At 42.7% G+C, this 16,925-nt stretch overlaps 1 protein-coding gene across 2 annotated transcripts in view; it reads left to right on the top strand.

The window, feature by feature from the left end:
- Positions 1-3,343: 3,343 nt before the first annotated feature.
- LOC118214876 (epidermal growth factor receptor kinase substrate 8-like protein 2) overlaps positions 3,344-16,925 on the top strand; it is a 31,164-nt gene continuing 17,582 nt past the window's right edge. Inside the window, exons 1-4 of one of the 2 annotated variants that reach the window (XM_035395151.1) lie at positions 3,344-3,718; positions 4,709-4,801; positions 14,505-14,554; positions 14,829-14,872. In XM_035395151.1, coding sequence (XP_035251042.1) covers positions 14,520-14,554; positions 14,829-14,872 — 79 coding nt within the window. In that variant the 5' untranslated portion in view covers positions 3,344-3,718; positions 4,709-4,801; positions 14,505-14,519. The remainder of the gene's footprint in view (positions 3,719-4,708; positions 4,802-14,504; positions 14,555-14,828; positions 14,873-16,925) is intronic. The other variant, XM_035395150.1, reaches the window with a different exon arrangement.

Raw genomic sequence — 16,925 nt, 5'->3', positions numbered from 1 at the left:
AGTTTTATTTTCATGTATTCGCCACATGAATAATGGAAATAAATAAATTTGAATTACCATATTATTATAATAATAATAATAACAATAGCAATAGTAATAATAATAAATACACACACACGCTCTTTAAAGGGAACTATATTATTGGTCCTCTCGATAAGGAATAATTTATCTATTATCACATTTGTGTCACATACAGTCCTGTGGGCCACAACAGCTCAGATGAGCAGTGCAGGTAAAGATTAAGATTCCACAATATGCTGATTTTAACTTTAGAAATTTAAAGAAAGAAAAGATGATGTCGTCATTACATTTTTTTTAACTAAATAGACACTTCGGGGGGGGGGGAGTTACAGCCCAACATTTTTTGGAAATTCCTATTGATTGACAGGAGCAGGGTGCTTTCAGTGTCCTCTGCGGCCTCTGAGACCAGGCCGTCCCTCACCCCGCTGCCTCCTGTCCCTGTCCTGACCCGCAGCCTTCCAGAGGGAAGGGAGGGGGATCACAGTTTAGCATCAGACAAATCAAGCAGGGACTGAGAATGAAACATTTCACGGATGCCAAGTTGCGAGGGCCAGTAACTGAACTGCTCAACCATGGCTGAACAAAACCAACTCATTTGAACTATGAAAAGGACAACTGCTGTAAAAGACAACTAACTCCTGCACTTTGCTTGACTCCATCCCATGACCAAATATATCCTCCACTGGCATATTTGAATTACGGCGCAAAGATGCCGTTTTCGACACCACGTTGCTGAACCTGCAGTAGAGACTGAGTTCCCTCAGTGGGTCCATTGTATTTACTTTCATCATTACAACTAAAATTATTGTAGAGTGATAAGAACACTAAAATCTTGAACTTGTTTTTTTTTTTTTTTCCAAAAGTCTTGTTGCCTACGACCTTCCAAGGCCTGAAACCTACTGCTGTAGAGTCCGTTCCTCTTCCTGAAGCAGGTTGGTTATACTTTCCAGTTCCTTTTCAAGGCTTCCTCTGTCAGCCTCCAATATCTTTTTTTGCTGATCCAAGTTAGCCTTCGGTTCACCGTTCTCCCCTTCCATTCTCTCGCTGTGTGCCTTATAGAACTTACAATATTACTTTTTGAAGAAAGAAATTGCGAAGTTGCATGGCACAAACTTGACTACACGCACAGCATAATTCATCAGCCAAAATATTCTCCAAGGATTCTCAGTTGGAAAATTGCTGCAATTACTTGCACCTTGGGGTCAACAAGAATCCAAAATCGGAATTAGACTGCCTAAATCCCGTTGTGAAAACCTGTGGGCTAAGCTGAAGAGGACTACACGTCAGGACTCCGGTGGATCGGAAGAGATTCCGCAAATGGGAATCGTCTCCCATCCCTAGCAGTGTGTTCTCCAAACTCGTCATTACAGGAGAGTTCTCGGTACTGCTATCTTGGCAAAGGGAATGTTCACAGAGTAGGCCTAGGCTACGCAATACAGGGGTGCGAATGTTATGTCTTTTTCGAAATAAAATTTATTTTAGCAAAATATTTTTTTAGTATCACAAAATGTTTATGCAATGCTATAATATTGCTGATCATAGAAAACATTTGATGAACAATAAAGTGAATTCCATCCACCGTTTTTTTTGTTAATATTATTCGAGGATCCTCCTTCTGAAGGGCATCGTATATTTTGATTTGATTGTATACATTTGTGCGCTTTTCCCGTTAACGGAATGTGACTGTATTAAATGGATTTCCACATTGACAGCCGAAACCAGTTAGTTCCCTTCTTTGTAAGTGAGGATATGATATAAAAGACATCGGAACTCCAAGTTCAGAGCAAAATTCAATAAATAATTTTGAATTTTTGGAATAATTCTGGAGTAGGCTAGATCCGAAAACACCATAATCCATAATCGGGTGCTAAAACACCTGCACTTTTGTGCTCCTTTGATTTGATGAAAAATTAATATTTGTATTATTATTGTTGCCGTCATTCATTTTGATAAAATATATTCTGTACGATAACTGGGTGTCCTAAAACAGTTTTGCTAGGTTGGCATGCCCTTTTATCACTTTGAGCATGTGCTCCTGAAAAGGTCTCTGCATATGGCACCTCCCTAAATAGGCTACCCATACAGACTGTCTGCGTGCACTGTGTGCAGGTGTTAATGATCAGTCCTGAGTTCTCAGTATTTGCACAGTAAATGTCCATGGTGTGTCAACCTTTCAGAAATACCTACTCACACGGTACTTTTTACTCAGAACAACTTCATTCAGCAAACTAAAGACTGTTGAATGTGATTCATCTCGCGCCATTAATTAATTAACTGACTGCAACAGCTACCTAATCCTCGTAACATTTAACGACATATGAGGCTAAAATCAATGTTGTCTTTTCTAGCACGCATCGATTTTGTGTTCAGACACAAGCTCTAGCCTACAGCAACTCAAAAACATGCCACGGCAGTGGTGACCTGGTCAATTTTGGTTGATTCTGCAGTATCTATCTGCCGCGTGTTAAATGCTACGCAGTTAAACTGCTCAGTGTCTCGGTCTGAGCTGTTTTTTTTTTTTAATAAATCCTTAACAGCATCATACTCGTGAGCACAGCAGTGTCGATGGCAACGAATGCATAGGTAAGAAATGTAAGGTCAGGTAAGAAAGTCAGGAATTTAAATAAATAAACGTTCATACAGCAGCCAAATCTTGTGTAAAAGTACCAAGTTTAGTTGAATGACGTTGCGGAAAATAAGATAACTTTTACAGTTCCCACAAAGTATTTGAACGTAGCCATAACATTTTCCGAATAAAAACGTTTTGATTGTGCACATCACCAAATCATAAACACAGATCCCCTGTACACAAATAGAACGCTATTTATTAAACAAATTCTGACGTTTTGAAAACTCTTCACTTGTTTGAATGTTTGTTCCATCACATTAAAAATTCTGTTCGAGTCTGTCGAAGAAAAATGACAGGGTTTATGAGTGGCTAGTTATGTACATTCAGTGTTTTAAAAAAATGGAAATAGCCTACAGTTCACTGGTCATCAGCATTGTGTTGCCAACGACCTTAACTCCGACCAACTAAATATTTTGACTGTTCAATGTCCCAGTTACTGCTAGGCTATTATGATTATTTTGCACTCGCTATGCTGACATGCGCATCAACACCAACACCTTGGACAGGCGAAATTCAAATACATGCAATATTTTACCGTTTTCACGGTTTGTAGGCGCGTTAGAGGAAAGGACAAGATTACCTTTGCCGCTTAAATCCGAGATGTATTGCTGCTGCTCTTCAGCAAGTAATACGTAAAACTGCGATGACAAAGCCCCTCCCCTTTGGAGTCGCGGGTAAAGTTACCTGAGAACTCACCTGTCACTCAGTTACCACAGGCACTTGCGCTGCCGCCCGGATCAGCTAGGACTGGGAGTTTTGACACGGATAGTCCACTGCGACGAGCTCGACTCAAAATTTACAATTTGACATGAATTCGTTTAACGTGTTTAAACATTGGAGGGGAAATTAACAATCGTCGGCATCGCATTGATAAGGAGGCAGCAGGCAAACAGACACCGAGAGAACGCATTTCCCAGCCCCTGGAGCAAAGCACAGACTGGCGTTTGAAAGCGGATACTTTTGTTATAGACTGGGATGGCACCTTGACGCGTCTTGTCTGTCTCAACAAAGACACAGGCTCACCAACAAAATTGCGTACAGGAGATAGCGCTGTGTATTCTGTAGAAGGTAAGATATATGTGTGTATATTTTAAATGATTTGCGAAGCATTGGTAATTAACTTTTACGTAATTACACATCACTGGAATTGTCTGTCGGAAGTACGCTGTTTTCAAATGTTGTTTTCGCTTATCACAAACAAGATGCGCAGCCACCCAGTTTACGTATGTCATTTTTGGGCAAACTTGCTATGAGCTGGCCATCTCCCAGCAAATTATAGACTACTTATAAGTGAGCATAAGAGAAATTGTTTTGTAACTTAACTACCTTAAATGGAGTTAGCCTACTTCAAGACAAAATATTCACATTAGACTATAACATTTACAACAAGCCAAAATAAAGAAAACTTAAATCCATTAAAATCCATTATAATCAGGCTACATAAGACAGGATTGTTAGCGCGTGCGTGGTGACAGCTGTCCGAAGATACTGTTGGAAAAGGTGGATCTTCAGTCTGTGAGCGCCTGGCCAATGATTCTTCTGTGTTTCAATCCAATGTTAATTCGGTGTTAGCTGACTATTTTGGGCACGTTTGTATTTAGGACGATTGTGGCACAGGCCACGCAAAGCCACTTATCTCATGACCTGGCATTTTACACGTGCAAATTAAAACACGGTGGTGGCCCGTCCGTAACCCAGCTGTGTTTTTTGTTTACTACCCATAGACAGCCACTGAATAATAGTGTACAGTGTTCATGTGGTGATTTTCATGTCATAGTTTCAAGGCACTTTACAGCTCTGAGTTACGCAGGCCTGGCCACCACCAATGTGTATGCGGGTGTTATTGTCTCAAAAACACATGAATATAACTGATCCACTGATGTAGCCGGTTCCCATTTGTGCATCGCCTGTCGCTTGCATTTATTTGTGGATTTTTGAGACAAAACTTGCGGCATGATTTGAAGACAAATCCACAAATAGGTTTTTTTTGTTTCACAGAGTCTAGATCATCCAATCAAATTTTAAGGCATTCTTTTTGCTTTTGATTGTGTTGTGTAGGGCAAAGACAACCGCTCGGTTGGGATGATTGCTGTAAAGGCTGCAGTGACTATTTAAACCCTACATGCCACACACAGTACTACAGGAGAACCGGTGACTATTTTACACCCTACCGACTGCACACAGTACTACAGGAGAGCCAGTGACTATTTTACATTCTACATGCCACACAGTACTACAGGAGAACCAGTGACTATTTTACAGCCTACAGGCCACACACAGTACTACAGGAGAGCCAGTGACTATTTTACAACCTACTGACTGCACACAGTACTACAGACGTGCCAGTGACAATTTTACGCCTTTCAGTTCATACAGGGATCCTTAACATTCCTTCGGCTTCTTGCCAAGATAGACTCTGCCCACCTTATGTCAGTAAAATACCAACATTGTTTTAGTATTTGAAAAGTTTGAAAAGTATTTGCTGGGAGTGAACTGGCTTTGAAAAGTTGCATGTGACCTTTTGCACTGGCAGAGTGACTGCAATGCTATCCAGCAGCATAGCGCTGGCTGAGAAACAGGCAGAGGTGCGGAGAAATGAACCGGCTGGTGCTGCTCCGTTTGTGCCGAGCCCGTCTCCCGTCCAGAGGAACTCTGTTTACAACCCGTCGGTCAAACTCTTAATCACGGTAATTTCGAGATCAGTGCAGGGAGTAAATAAAAGATGAAGTCACCCGGGTGAGCTAGGGACAAAATGCAGAGGCGAGACTACAAGGCAAGAGAGGCACAAAGGAAGTTGCATCCCATAATGCACTGAGTTGGGTTAAAATACATCCCATAATTCACCATGTCAAAAAAATGCTTGATGTATGTATAAAATGGTCATATACTGCTATAAATCTGGTTCCCCACCCTATTCCTGCAGATCTGTTGTGCTGTAGGGTTTCACTCCAACCCTCACAAAGCACAGCTCGTTCAACGGCTAGAGATCTCATCCACCTGCTAATTAGTAGAGTCAGGTGTGTCAAATTTGGGCTGAAATGAAAACCTATGGGAGGGTAGATCTCCAGGAACAGGGTTGTGAACCATAAATATCTTAATTTATGGGATGGACAGTAACCACATGGTAGTGAGGTTACACCCTTTGAAATGACTTCACCCCTATTGGTTCCATTTTTTTTAATTCCCTGTACATTGAAAACAGGAAATCCAGATATTGATCCGGTGGATTGAGAAGAGTGTCAGCAGTGTGTGCAGCACAGGCTTTGGGAACCCAGTCATTTCTGCAGTCCTCTGTGAGGATCTGGGTGCATTGGCACTGGGCGTGCCTGCCTGTCGCTCAGCTATTCCTGGGCGGGTGGGCGTGGCGCGGAACATTCTGCCTGTCGGATTTAATTGAGTTGGTCTCATGACCTCCATGAGAGATGCAGACATTGCTCATATGTGCAGGAATGTAGATAAAGCGGGTCGTGAATGTACGCGTGAATAAGCCGCTGTGATTTGGCACGCAGGCGTGTGTTTGAGCGCCTGCGTTAGCGGTTGCATTGAGGAACGCAGCTGACTGGCAACACCTATGGGACACACACACTGCTATATTGTCACGCGCACACACACGCACGCACATGCACACACTCACACAAACTCCGCCGTAGTGTCACACACACACTGCACTGTGATGTCACACGCATACATTTGTATTACCAACTAGCAGCTGTTTTAAGTGGAAAAACAAAAACTAATCATTCATAACTCTTATCCTTGCTGACAGTACATTTTGACATTTAGCAGATGTTCTTAATGAGAGTGACTGATTGCTTTGATATAACTGCACTCACACGCCATTCGCGCTGCTGGTATTCTGCTGATGCTGTTCAGGTTTGCTCAAGAGCACAACAGCAGTGCCCTAATTGGGAATTAAGCCCGCAACCTTTGATTTAACCCTTTAAGGTGTAAGATCACAAATATGCGATTAGAATGTTCGGAACTGAACATTCTACGGCTGATGTAACAATCACAACTGGTAACTGAAAGTAGTGGAGTTCTAGATCACTGGCTTAGAATTTTGAAAAAACATTTTTTTTTTAAAAAGTACTCTGCAAGGAGTTTGAAGCCTAGTTTCTTAACTGTTTTCCTGCAGTGGACAAGAAGACAACATTGTGCTGGTTGCTTTGATTTGTTTATATCTGGTGGAGGCTGCTGCTTTCTGATTTGCATTAAAGGATCCTGGCCCACAGCCAATCAAGGTTCTGCATGTTGAATTGGGGAGGGCAGCTCTGTGTGACACCAGCCCAGGTTTAACTGGCATGGGGCAATGCGTTCCCTGGTTTGGGAGGTGTGTGCTGACTTGTTTGAGCAGCATATTTTGATCAGAACACTCACAGTGACACCAGAAGCAAACAGAAGCACACTGGCAATGTTGTTCATGCACCGTCTGCGTTATTACATTGCACACTCACATTGTGGATTATATTTGCATTGGTGCGGTGATATCCAGAATAATGGATCCCATCGGATACCAGAAGTGACTGTTTACTCAAAGCCTTCATTTGCACCATTCCTGTAAACAATGTAGGACCCGCCACTATAGTACCCAAGTTGCCCTATCACCCTTCAAAGCTGGCCAATTTGTGTACAATATGTTTTGTTAATGCCAACCCGCAAATCAATCGTGTGTACATTTTTTCCAGTGTTGATTAGTTACGGATTTAGACGCAGTTTAGGAAACAACTTTGTTTTCAAGCCTTTACTTGTCCTTTATTTGCTATGTTCACTTTTCTAGATCATTCCTGCGTAATTTGCAAACGTTCACCCACAGCGTTTCACTTTGAAGCACTTTTTCAGCTGTGGCAACTGCCACAAACAGAATAACATCATCACTGGGGTGTGTCTTCATAGTGACACTCCCGACCAATCAGTTGTGCACACACGTACGCACATGCACACAATGTAATATTCACAATTATTGCTCCTATACAGTTTGTTTAGAAGCTTGTAACCTATACACAAATACAAGCATATTATCTTTGCACCATGGTGAAGTTGCACTAATTTAGTACATAATAATCAATAAGTTATATGCTACCATACATCAGATAATGTTTAATAAAACAGGCAACATGCCATTACAGGCTCAAGTAACTTACAGAATTTAAATGAGGCGGTCTGTAATAGTGTCTAATTTGAGACTACCAAGGCAAAGTAGCCCTTTGGCTAATTAGCTAGGCTACAGTGCATAGCATGATTGTTAATTTTGAAAGTAGATGAATTGTAGGACATTTGAAGGGACCAGCGCAAAGCTGCTGCGATGAGCCAGTGCGTGTATCTGTGCACCTGTGTCCGAGCGCGTGCACCGCTGGCAGAGGTAACAGCGCGCGACACCAGTAGCTCACGGCGTCTTCTCCCGAAACCTGACCGACCGCAAGCACGTCATAAACAATTGCGAACAAAGCACTGAGTGAAACATAAACACGGAAAGAGGAAATCTAATTTAATCGTGCACACCGTCAATTGAAGCGAGGCTTTCCCAATCAAACAGCCAGTCCCGCTCTCAGCTCGCCTAGAATGTGCTTGGTTTGTGATGTCACTGTCACGGCGAGAGGTTAATGTCTCACGGTTTAAACAGGCGTGAGGATCAAAATTGGTGTCCGTCAGGTCAGGTGCATGTGTTGAGCGTATTGCAGTTTTGCCGTTGTTGTTGTAAATATTTATCCAGAACTATTCAATAACATGTCACGAAAAACTTGTATCTCCAAAAAGATTAATACTTTGTAATTACAAGTACCAGTTCATTTTTGTCCACCTACCAACTGACAGTATGTCACAGTTATATGGCAAGCCGTTTAGCTTTAATTCATTTCTAGAGGATATCGCAAATACAATTCTAACTAGTTAATGCAAATTCTTGATATCAGAAATTCAATTGTAACTAGTTATAATTCAAGCGTTTTCCCCATTCATTTCGATGGGACCTTTCATTTTTGATATCAAGAATTGAATTTTAACTAGTTAAAATAGGAATTCTTGATATCAAGAATTGTATTTTAACTAGTAGAAATTGGACATTCTAATTAAAACTAGTTGAAATTCTATTATTGATATCAAAAAATCTAATTTTAACTAATTTAAACTGAATTCCTGATAACAAGAATTCCAATTTTAAAATTGAATTCATGATATCAGAAATAGGTATTTTAACTAGTTGAAATTATATTGTTGATATCAGTAATTGATTTTCTGATATCAGAATTGGCATTTTACCTAGGTGAAATTCCAACTCCCATTGAAATGAATGAGAAAAATGTTTTAAATCTGACTAGTTAAAATAGAATTTCCGATATCAAGAATTGCCATTTTAACTAGTTAAAATTTTATTTTCTGTCAGATGATGTAGAGTTGCTTGTTCGTTTTGTCTTGCATCTCCAACCAAAGCGCAAACGGTCACGATTAAGGAGAATGCGCTGTCGATCACGGTTGACCCTGGGTCGATGAGGTCTTCTGCTCACACCCCAATGCCAACATCACCCTTAGTCACTGTTCCTTGTGAAACAACAGCAGGTTTGGCAGTCTTAGTCACCGCCAAACACGTCCCAACCACCCCATTTCAGACAATGCAATCTCTTCTTCTCGCCATTGGCAGCAAAAATAATGCATTTTTATACGTAGTTGTGAGCATGCTGGGATTGTAATGGAACCGCGCCTGCATAGGAGCACCTCATTTCAATTTACTTTATACGTATTTACTTGAGTGTGTCCTTTATTTCGTTGCCAGTACATTGCTATTGAAGCCGAAACCGTTTTTCACTACCAGGTTGGAAATCAAATAATCTGAACAATAAAATCAGTACAGTTCAGGCCAAAAGTTTACATACACCTAGGATAAAGACACTCAAACTTTTGAAGTTTCTCACTCCACACATTTCATGTTACCATACATTTCCTGTGTGAAGTCAATCAGGGTATCTGCTTTATTTCCATAAGAGGGCATTTCAAAATAATAGCTAAGAGACAGATTTATTTCAGCTTTTATATACTATATCAGATTTTCAGTGGGTCAGAGGTTTACATACACTTTTGTTAGTATTTGGAGGCATTGCCTTTTAATTGCTTAACTTGAATCAAACGCTTGGGGTAGCCTTCCACAAGCTTGTCACAATAATTTGCTGGAATTTTTGCCTTTTCCTCCTTACAGAAGTGGTCTAACTCAGTCAGGTTTGTGGGCCTCCTAGCTTGGACACGCTTTTTCAGTTCAGTCCACACATTTTCTATGGGTTTCAGGTCAGGGCTTTGTGATGGCCACTCCAGTACTTTTACTTTGTTTTCTTTAAGCCATTTTGTTAGAACTTTGGAGGTATCCTTAGGACCATTGTCCTGCAGGAAGACCCAGTAGCAGATAATTCTCCTTCCACATGATGCCATCTATTTTATGAAGTGCACCAGTCCCTTTTCCAGCGAAACACCCACACAACACGATGCTGCCACCTCCATGCTTCACAGTTGGGATGGTGTTCTTCGGATTAAAAGCCTCACCCTTTTTCCTCCATACATAGCGCTGATCATTATGGCCAAACAGCTCAATTTTTGTTTAATCTGACCAGAGAACACTCCTCCAAATGGCTAGGTCTTCATCCTGGTGATCACCTGCAAACTTCATTCCGACTTTTTTATGCTGGTCTTGGAGTAGGGGCTTCTTCCTTGTGCGAAACAGCCTCCCAGGCCATGGTGATATAGGATTCTCTTAATAGTGGATGTAGATACTTTGGTACCTGATGCCTCCAACTCCTTCACCAGTTCCTTTGTTGATGTCTTGGGGTTAAGCTGAACCTTTCAGACAAAAGTTCATTCAGCCCTGGGAGTTCATTTGTGCCTCCTTCCTGAACTATGCAGTGTCTGTGTGGTCTAAAGATTTTTATATTTGCATACAATTGTTTGTACAGACACTCATGGTACCTTCAGTTGTTTGGAAATTGCTCCTAAGGAGGAACCGGACTTGTGGAGGTCCACAATTTTTTTTTTCTTTGCTGAGATGCTTAGATTTTACCATGGTATCAAGGGCAAAAAGGCAGTGGCTTTAAAGGTAGGCCCTTAAATACAGCCACAGGTGCCAATTAACTCCCAAATTAACTCATAATTGTGACAATTTGCCAATCAGAAGCTTCTATAAAGTCATTACATCAATTTCTGGAATCTTCCAGACTGTTTAAAGAGACAGTCAACATATGTAAACTTTTGACCCACTGGAATTCTGATATAGTGAATTAAAGCTGAAAGAAAACTCTCTAATCGATTGTTTTAAAATTACCTCTAATGTGAACAAAGAAGATGCCCTAATTGACTTGCCAAAAGAAATGTATGGTAACATGAAATGTGCGGAATTGTGAAAAACTGAATTTAAACATCTTTAGCCTAGGTGTACGTACATTTTTGGCCTCAACTGTTCAGTGATATGCCTAACCTGCATTTTATATCTGTGTTACGATAAGGTGTTTCTTTTTTTGGAAACGCGTCTAGATTATTGGATCGTAGACATTTTCTGCATTTGTTTTTTTTGTCTCTGAACATTTTGCTCATGAGTTTCGTCTTTGTAATTTAAGTTATGAGCGCAGTGATTTTTCCGATTCCAGCGGGCCTAAACACAGGTGTGGAATATTAGTGTCGCAGAGGAATGTGGAATGGCTGCCAGTTTGGTCTGGGTGGTTCTGGCGAGAAAGAGGGCTGAAAGTGTGTTAGGAGGTGTGTTCTGTGATTCACCACTGGTATGTGTTCTGTGCGTGTATGCGTGTGTGCGTGTGTGTGTGCATGCGTGCATGTGTGTGTGTGCGTGCGTGTATGTGTGTGTGTGCGTGTGTGTATGTGTGTGTATGTGATTCCCCACTGGTATGTGTTCTGTGTGTGTGTGTGTGTGTGTGATTCACCACTGGTATGTGTTCTGTCTGTATGTGCGTGTGTGCGTGCGTGCGTGCATGCGTGCGTGGATTTGTGTGTATGTGTGTGTATGTGATTCCCCACTAGTATGTGTTCTGTGTGTCTGTGTGATTCATCACTGGTATGTGTTCTGTGTGTATGTGCGTGTGCATGTGTGTGTGTCTGCGTGTGTGCCCGCGTGTGCATGTGTGTGTATGTGTGTGAGAGTGTGTGTGCATGTGTGAGCGTGTGTGCATGTGTGTGTATGTGTATGGGTGTGTGTGTATCTGCATGTGTGCCCGCATGTGCACGTGTGTGTGTGTCTGTGTATTTGGCTGAAACATCAGTAAAGCTATTTAGAAGTGATTTGTGTAATGCGGTTGGAATCAGAGTGCTGTGAGGACATTTGGAAAGTAACAGGTCTGGTATGGCCCTCTTATAAATATTGATATTGATTTAGATGGACAAGGGAGAGGGGAGAACAGTGTGTGTGTGCCTTCATTCAGCCAATCAGTCCTCAGCCTTCAGTCAATCAATCATTCAGTTTTCATTCAGCCATTTCAATAGATCATTCAGTCAGTCAATATCTTTTCCCAATTATTCAATCGATCAATCAATCAGTCTCATTCCACCAGTCAGTCATTAAATCAGTATTCCAGCACCATTTTCTGATGTTACACAATCGACACAACAAAGAGCCTATTTTGCTTCTTCCACTCAATGTAAATACACCAGCTGGTTTTCAAATGCAAAGACGGACTTTGCCCACGAGCGAAATGGAAGCTGTAATCACATACAGTCAGAGAACAAGTGAAAATATATCCAACGAGAGAACGAGAACCAGCTTTGCCGGTATGAAGCCCTTTTTAAATGGGCTGACTGCCAACTAGAATGGCACAGATAGAGTAATACATGTACCATGTTAGCGTAGCATGCACGCTACTTCTTCAAAGATAAAAAGCTACTTCAGCTACTTCAGAAACAAACTGCACATCTTTCCCTCATTCAGAATGCTAAATGTAACAAAAGCATGTTTTAAATGCATCAAGTAATCATGGTACATGTATTTCATGTGCTGAATGGCCAAATATTTTGAAAGTTGTTGCCATGGTGCCACCACTGGACTGGTGATATGTCATCTTGGTAAATAAGTGCAATCCCCAGGTTTCATGTTTCATCCCACCAGTTTAACAGTATACTTAATACCTACATTTTTGGATGTGTATGTGAGCCCGTTTCAAGATATGGCAGATTTTAACTTGTATTTTTTTTTTTCTTTCATGGGTTAAACGAAAATGTTAAAGCAAAATGAAAAAATATGAAAGCAGGTGTTTCTTTTCACATTGACCCTCATAAACTCATTTTTATAAATGATTACGGTCTGATTTCTGCTTTCATTTTCACGCTTTTTATCGCACATTAACATGTTTTGAAATGACCCTTTCGTAATCCCAGTGAGCAGTTGTTTGCGCTAGTGCTCAGTTGTCGCGCATTGAGTGTGAGACAGGCACGCCGAGGACCAATCTTACACTCACGCGCCCTTGTTCCAGCATTTCACTCGCAGCGGCTGTGCTGCGCTTAGTCAAACCTTCGCAAAAATTGAAAGCGAAAGTAGGCAAAATATTGTGATGTGTGCCTTGTGTAATTTAATTTTTTTTTCTGGCTTTCCTGTAGTACCGTTCAGATTGCAAAATAGTCATCGGCTATATACACTCAAATCCTCAAAATATCAACTTTAAAATGAGGGAATATATACTCGTAAATACGTGTGTCCTACGGGCAAATTGCTCTGTTTGGAACGAAGTCAGTAGTCCAAGGATAGGGCGATGGCTGACAAAATACCAACACATAGTCTATGAAAAAGATAACCAAAACCATTGTTACATAGATTAGCCTAGTCTTGATGTCTGTGTGAAGACGTCAAGCAGGAGAAAAAGGAGGTTTCCCCGTTCTGACCCACCACACCTAGTAAAAACACCCCGCCCTGAACTGGTATTTGATCTGCATAGACTAAAGAAAATTTGGATAAATGCTTGTGAATTGCCAGGGTAACGCACGACGTAAACATTCCATGAGCTGTCAGCTGTCGACGTGAGTTCATTTGTATCCCTGGGGAAACAGTTACGGGAAATAGTTAACGTAAAATCTCTTCGTAAAATCTGCGGTGTGAACAAAGGTGGTTACTCTGGGAGAGGGGGACATAATTGTCCCGACATAGAAATAAATAATTATAATATTTATTTATTTTTTAACTAATAATTATGCCAATTTGGCTTTGATGCCGTGCCATTTAGGCTACTCACACTGCGGACCGATGATCATGCGTGTTTCATATCTTATAGGCTATATTGTCCACTTGATTGTGTTCAGTTTCTTTATATTGTTGATCACTGATGCTAAAACGTGCAGGTAAGCCTGCATATTGTCTAGGATACGTTATTTCCACGCAACAATGTCCGATTGGTTTAGGTGGTTAGTTTTAGATAAAAATTCTAAACACAGGTTAAATGTAACTTGAACTTCACGCATAGCATTCCCATCTAGGAACAAAAATTCCCTCACTAATTAAAGTCTGCCGCTGGCTCTGCTGGGGTGATGGTGTCTTATTTGCATACTTATGGAATCATCTGTCGGTTCTTCTGAGCTGTGTACAGAGCAAACACCGGGTAAAAGGCGATGAAAGAACTTCAGTGTAAACAGGCCATTGTTTCATTTTCCCCGGCTCGGCTCAGCCATTCTTAACCGACATAGCCATGTAAAGACGGCATTACACAGTGAAAGGCAAGCATAGAGATGGAAGAACTGGGAAAATAGAGGTGGAGAACATTTGCTCTGCTCAAGAAACAGTGGAGATGAGATGGTCTTCACTGTTTTCTTTTCTCTAGATGTAGGCTACAGTGATGTGTGCACGTATGTACAGATATTCAACTGATCTCTCTCTCTCTATCTCTGCCAGGTGAATGCCTTCATCATGAATCTGCAGGGGAACCCAATGAAGCATGGCAAGTGAGTCTCTCTCTCCCACCCTCAGAAACACAGAGACGCACGCACAAACACAAACGCACACCCACACTCACATGCACACACACATGCACGCACGCAAGAACACATAAACACACGCACACCCACACTTACACACACACACATACACGTACGCACATGCACTTAAGCACACACACACACACACATACCCACACGCACGCATGCACACACACACCTGTGTCCTAGGGGGAGTGATAAAGGATCACTGCTGTAATCTTGCTTCTTCTCCTCCTTGCAGTGGAGTGGGCAAATCCAACAAGATCAGCGCTAAGGCTCTGTACGGTACGTCTGTGTCTATGTGTGTGTGTGTGTGTGAGTGCATGCATGCATGTGTGTGTGTGTATGTGTGTGTGCGTGCATGCATGCATGTGTGTGTGTACATGTGTAAGTGTGTGCGTGCGTGTGTGTGTGTATGTGCGTGTATGTGTGTGTACTGTTTTTATGAAGCGTCACAGAGCAGATGCACTGACCCTGGGTCAGTTCTGCCTTTCAGCTCAGAGTGGGTGAGGTTCGGACACGGGCAGGGGAAACTGACCCTGGATCAGCACACCTGCCCTGAGACGCTTTATGAACACGGACCCTGATCTGGGATCAGCTCTGCCTCTTAGCTCGCAGTGGCTGAGGTCAAGATACGGACAGGGGGACCTGATGTATTCTGGAACCTATCCATCCTGTTAAATTTCAGTGAAATTTGGGGTGTGTCGGTGAAAGGCTTCCCCGTGTCAGCACGTGCATTTCCAGAAACTTCTGCACACTCCCGGTCCACGTCTGCGATCGGGTATTCCTGGTTAACACTCGGATTCTGCCTGCACCGAAATTTCATGGGTCCTGAGACTGCAGGAACTTATAGATAAGCGCTGTTATAGAGATGCCCTGGCATGCCTTGTCCTGGAGTGCGACATTGGATACAGCCCTTTGTGCATGCAGGCTACAGGGGAGACCACTTCCTGAATGTGATCTAGGGCAGCTGGCAGCGTGGCGGCTAAATCCTAATCCAGGACTGTGAAAAGGAACCCGTCTCCCTTTATGTGGCCGTACAATGGCAGCCGGGTGAAGCAGGGCAAGGTGTCTGAGCTCCCTCGCCTGATATGGACCACTGGACCTGATAATGGGGGCATCTGCGAACTGGCAGGGAACCCACTCCTTTTTTTTCAGCCAGCTGAGGTTTAGCCCCCATCGGTCCCGTCCCAACCCCTCCGGATTCCTCCGTCATTTTGGGACGGTGCGGTTGAGAACGCGCTCCCCCTTCGAAAATGCGTCAGCGTGAGCCGCTCCAGTGCTGGGGTACCACCGGCCGCGTCAGAGATAAGCGCTCCAGGAGTCGCTGCTCCCATCAGACTGCAGGCCCCCGACTGACCAGAGGTGTCGCTGTTGTGCAATGAGAGCGCCAAAGCCCGCTGCACTGGCCAGCAGTGCACTGGAACCCCATCGCCTTTTGAAAGATGAACCACGGCAGCCTCAACTTAATTTTTTAAGGGTTTTTGCTACGCCTAAGCTACAGTACGTGCCATAAAGCCCCTGCAATGCTGGCGCAGTCATGACATAGCATCTTTTGTAACCAGACATGACATCATATTACTGCTCATGATCCTATTACTGTATCACATCACTGGCTTAATGTATCCAGCACATTCCAGAAAACACATTTCAAAATAACTGTTACAAAATGGCTGCTGCATACATCGTGACAGTCTAATGAGAGAAGTACATTCAATAATTTTAATACAGTAACACTTTGGTCTGCTCTTAGCCAGATTCATACTAGAATAGGGTGCATGGCCAGGGAGCCTATTTAGGGGACACAGTGGAGGAGTCATTGTGTAATATTTAGTTGATGTTCATATTCAGGGCAACATGGATCAGATGACATTCTTTACATGCAATCGATTTGTACATCTGGATATATAGCGACTTTAGCTATTCAGGTTAAGTATCTTAATCAAGGGTTCAATGGCGGTGCCTCGTCTGGGAATTGAACCCGCAACCTCTGAGTTACAAGCCAAAGTCCAGTACCATCACATCGCTGCCCACCGGTGTCACATTAAACCTCGTTTCCAAACACCCCCGGAGTTTGCGTTCTCCTGTCCTGCTCCAACCGGGATCTGAGCCATTCCGGTCCCGGAGAACTGGGGATTGAAACCCGCGTCCTTTCGTTCCCGAGTCTGCGAGCTCTCACCGGGCCGCGGACCGCTCGGCATTAACGGCGGCCATTAATAAGACATGGCACGGACTCGGGTTTCACCGGGGCGCCCGCTCTACTGTTACGCTCCTCACCCAGGGCCCACCGGCGGCGAGCGGGGAGAGAACACGGGAAACAGGAAATCGACTGCTTCAC

This window comes from Anguilla anguilla, chromosome 16, assembly GCF_013347855.1.
Source record: "Anguilla anguilla isolate fAngAng1 chromosome 16, fAngAng1.pri, whole genome shotgun sequence".
Taxonomy (NCBI): Eukaryota; Metazoa; Chordata; class Actinopteri; order Anguilliformes; family Anguillidae; genus Anguilla; species Anguilla anguilla.
Note: the sequence above shows the minus strand (reverse complement) of the source record. Positions and strands in the feature narration are given on the sequence as shown.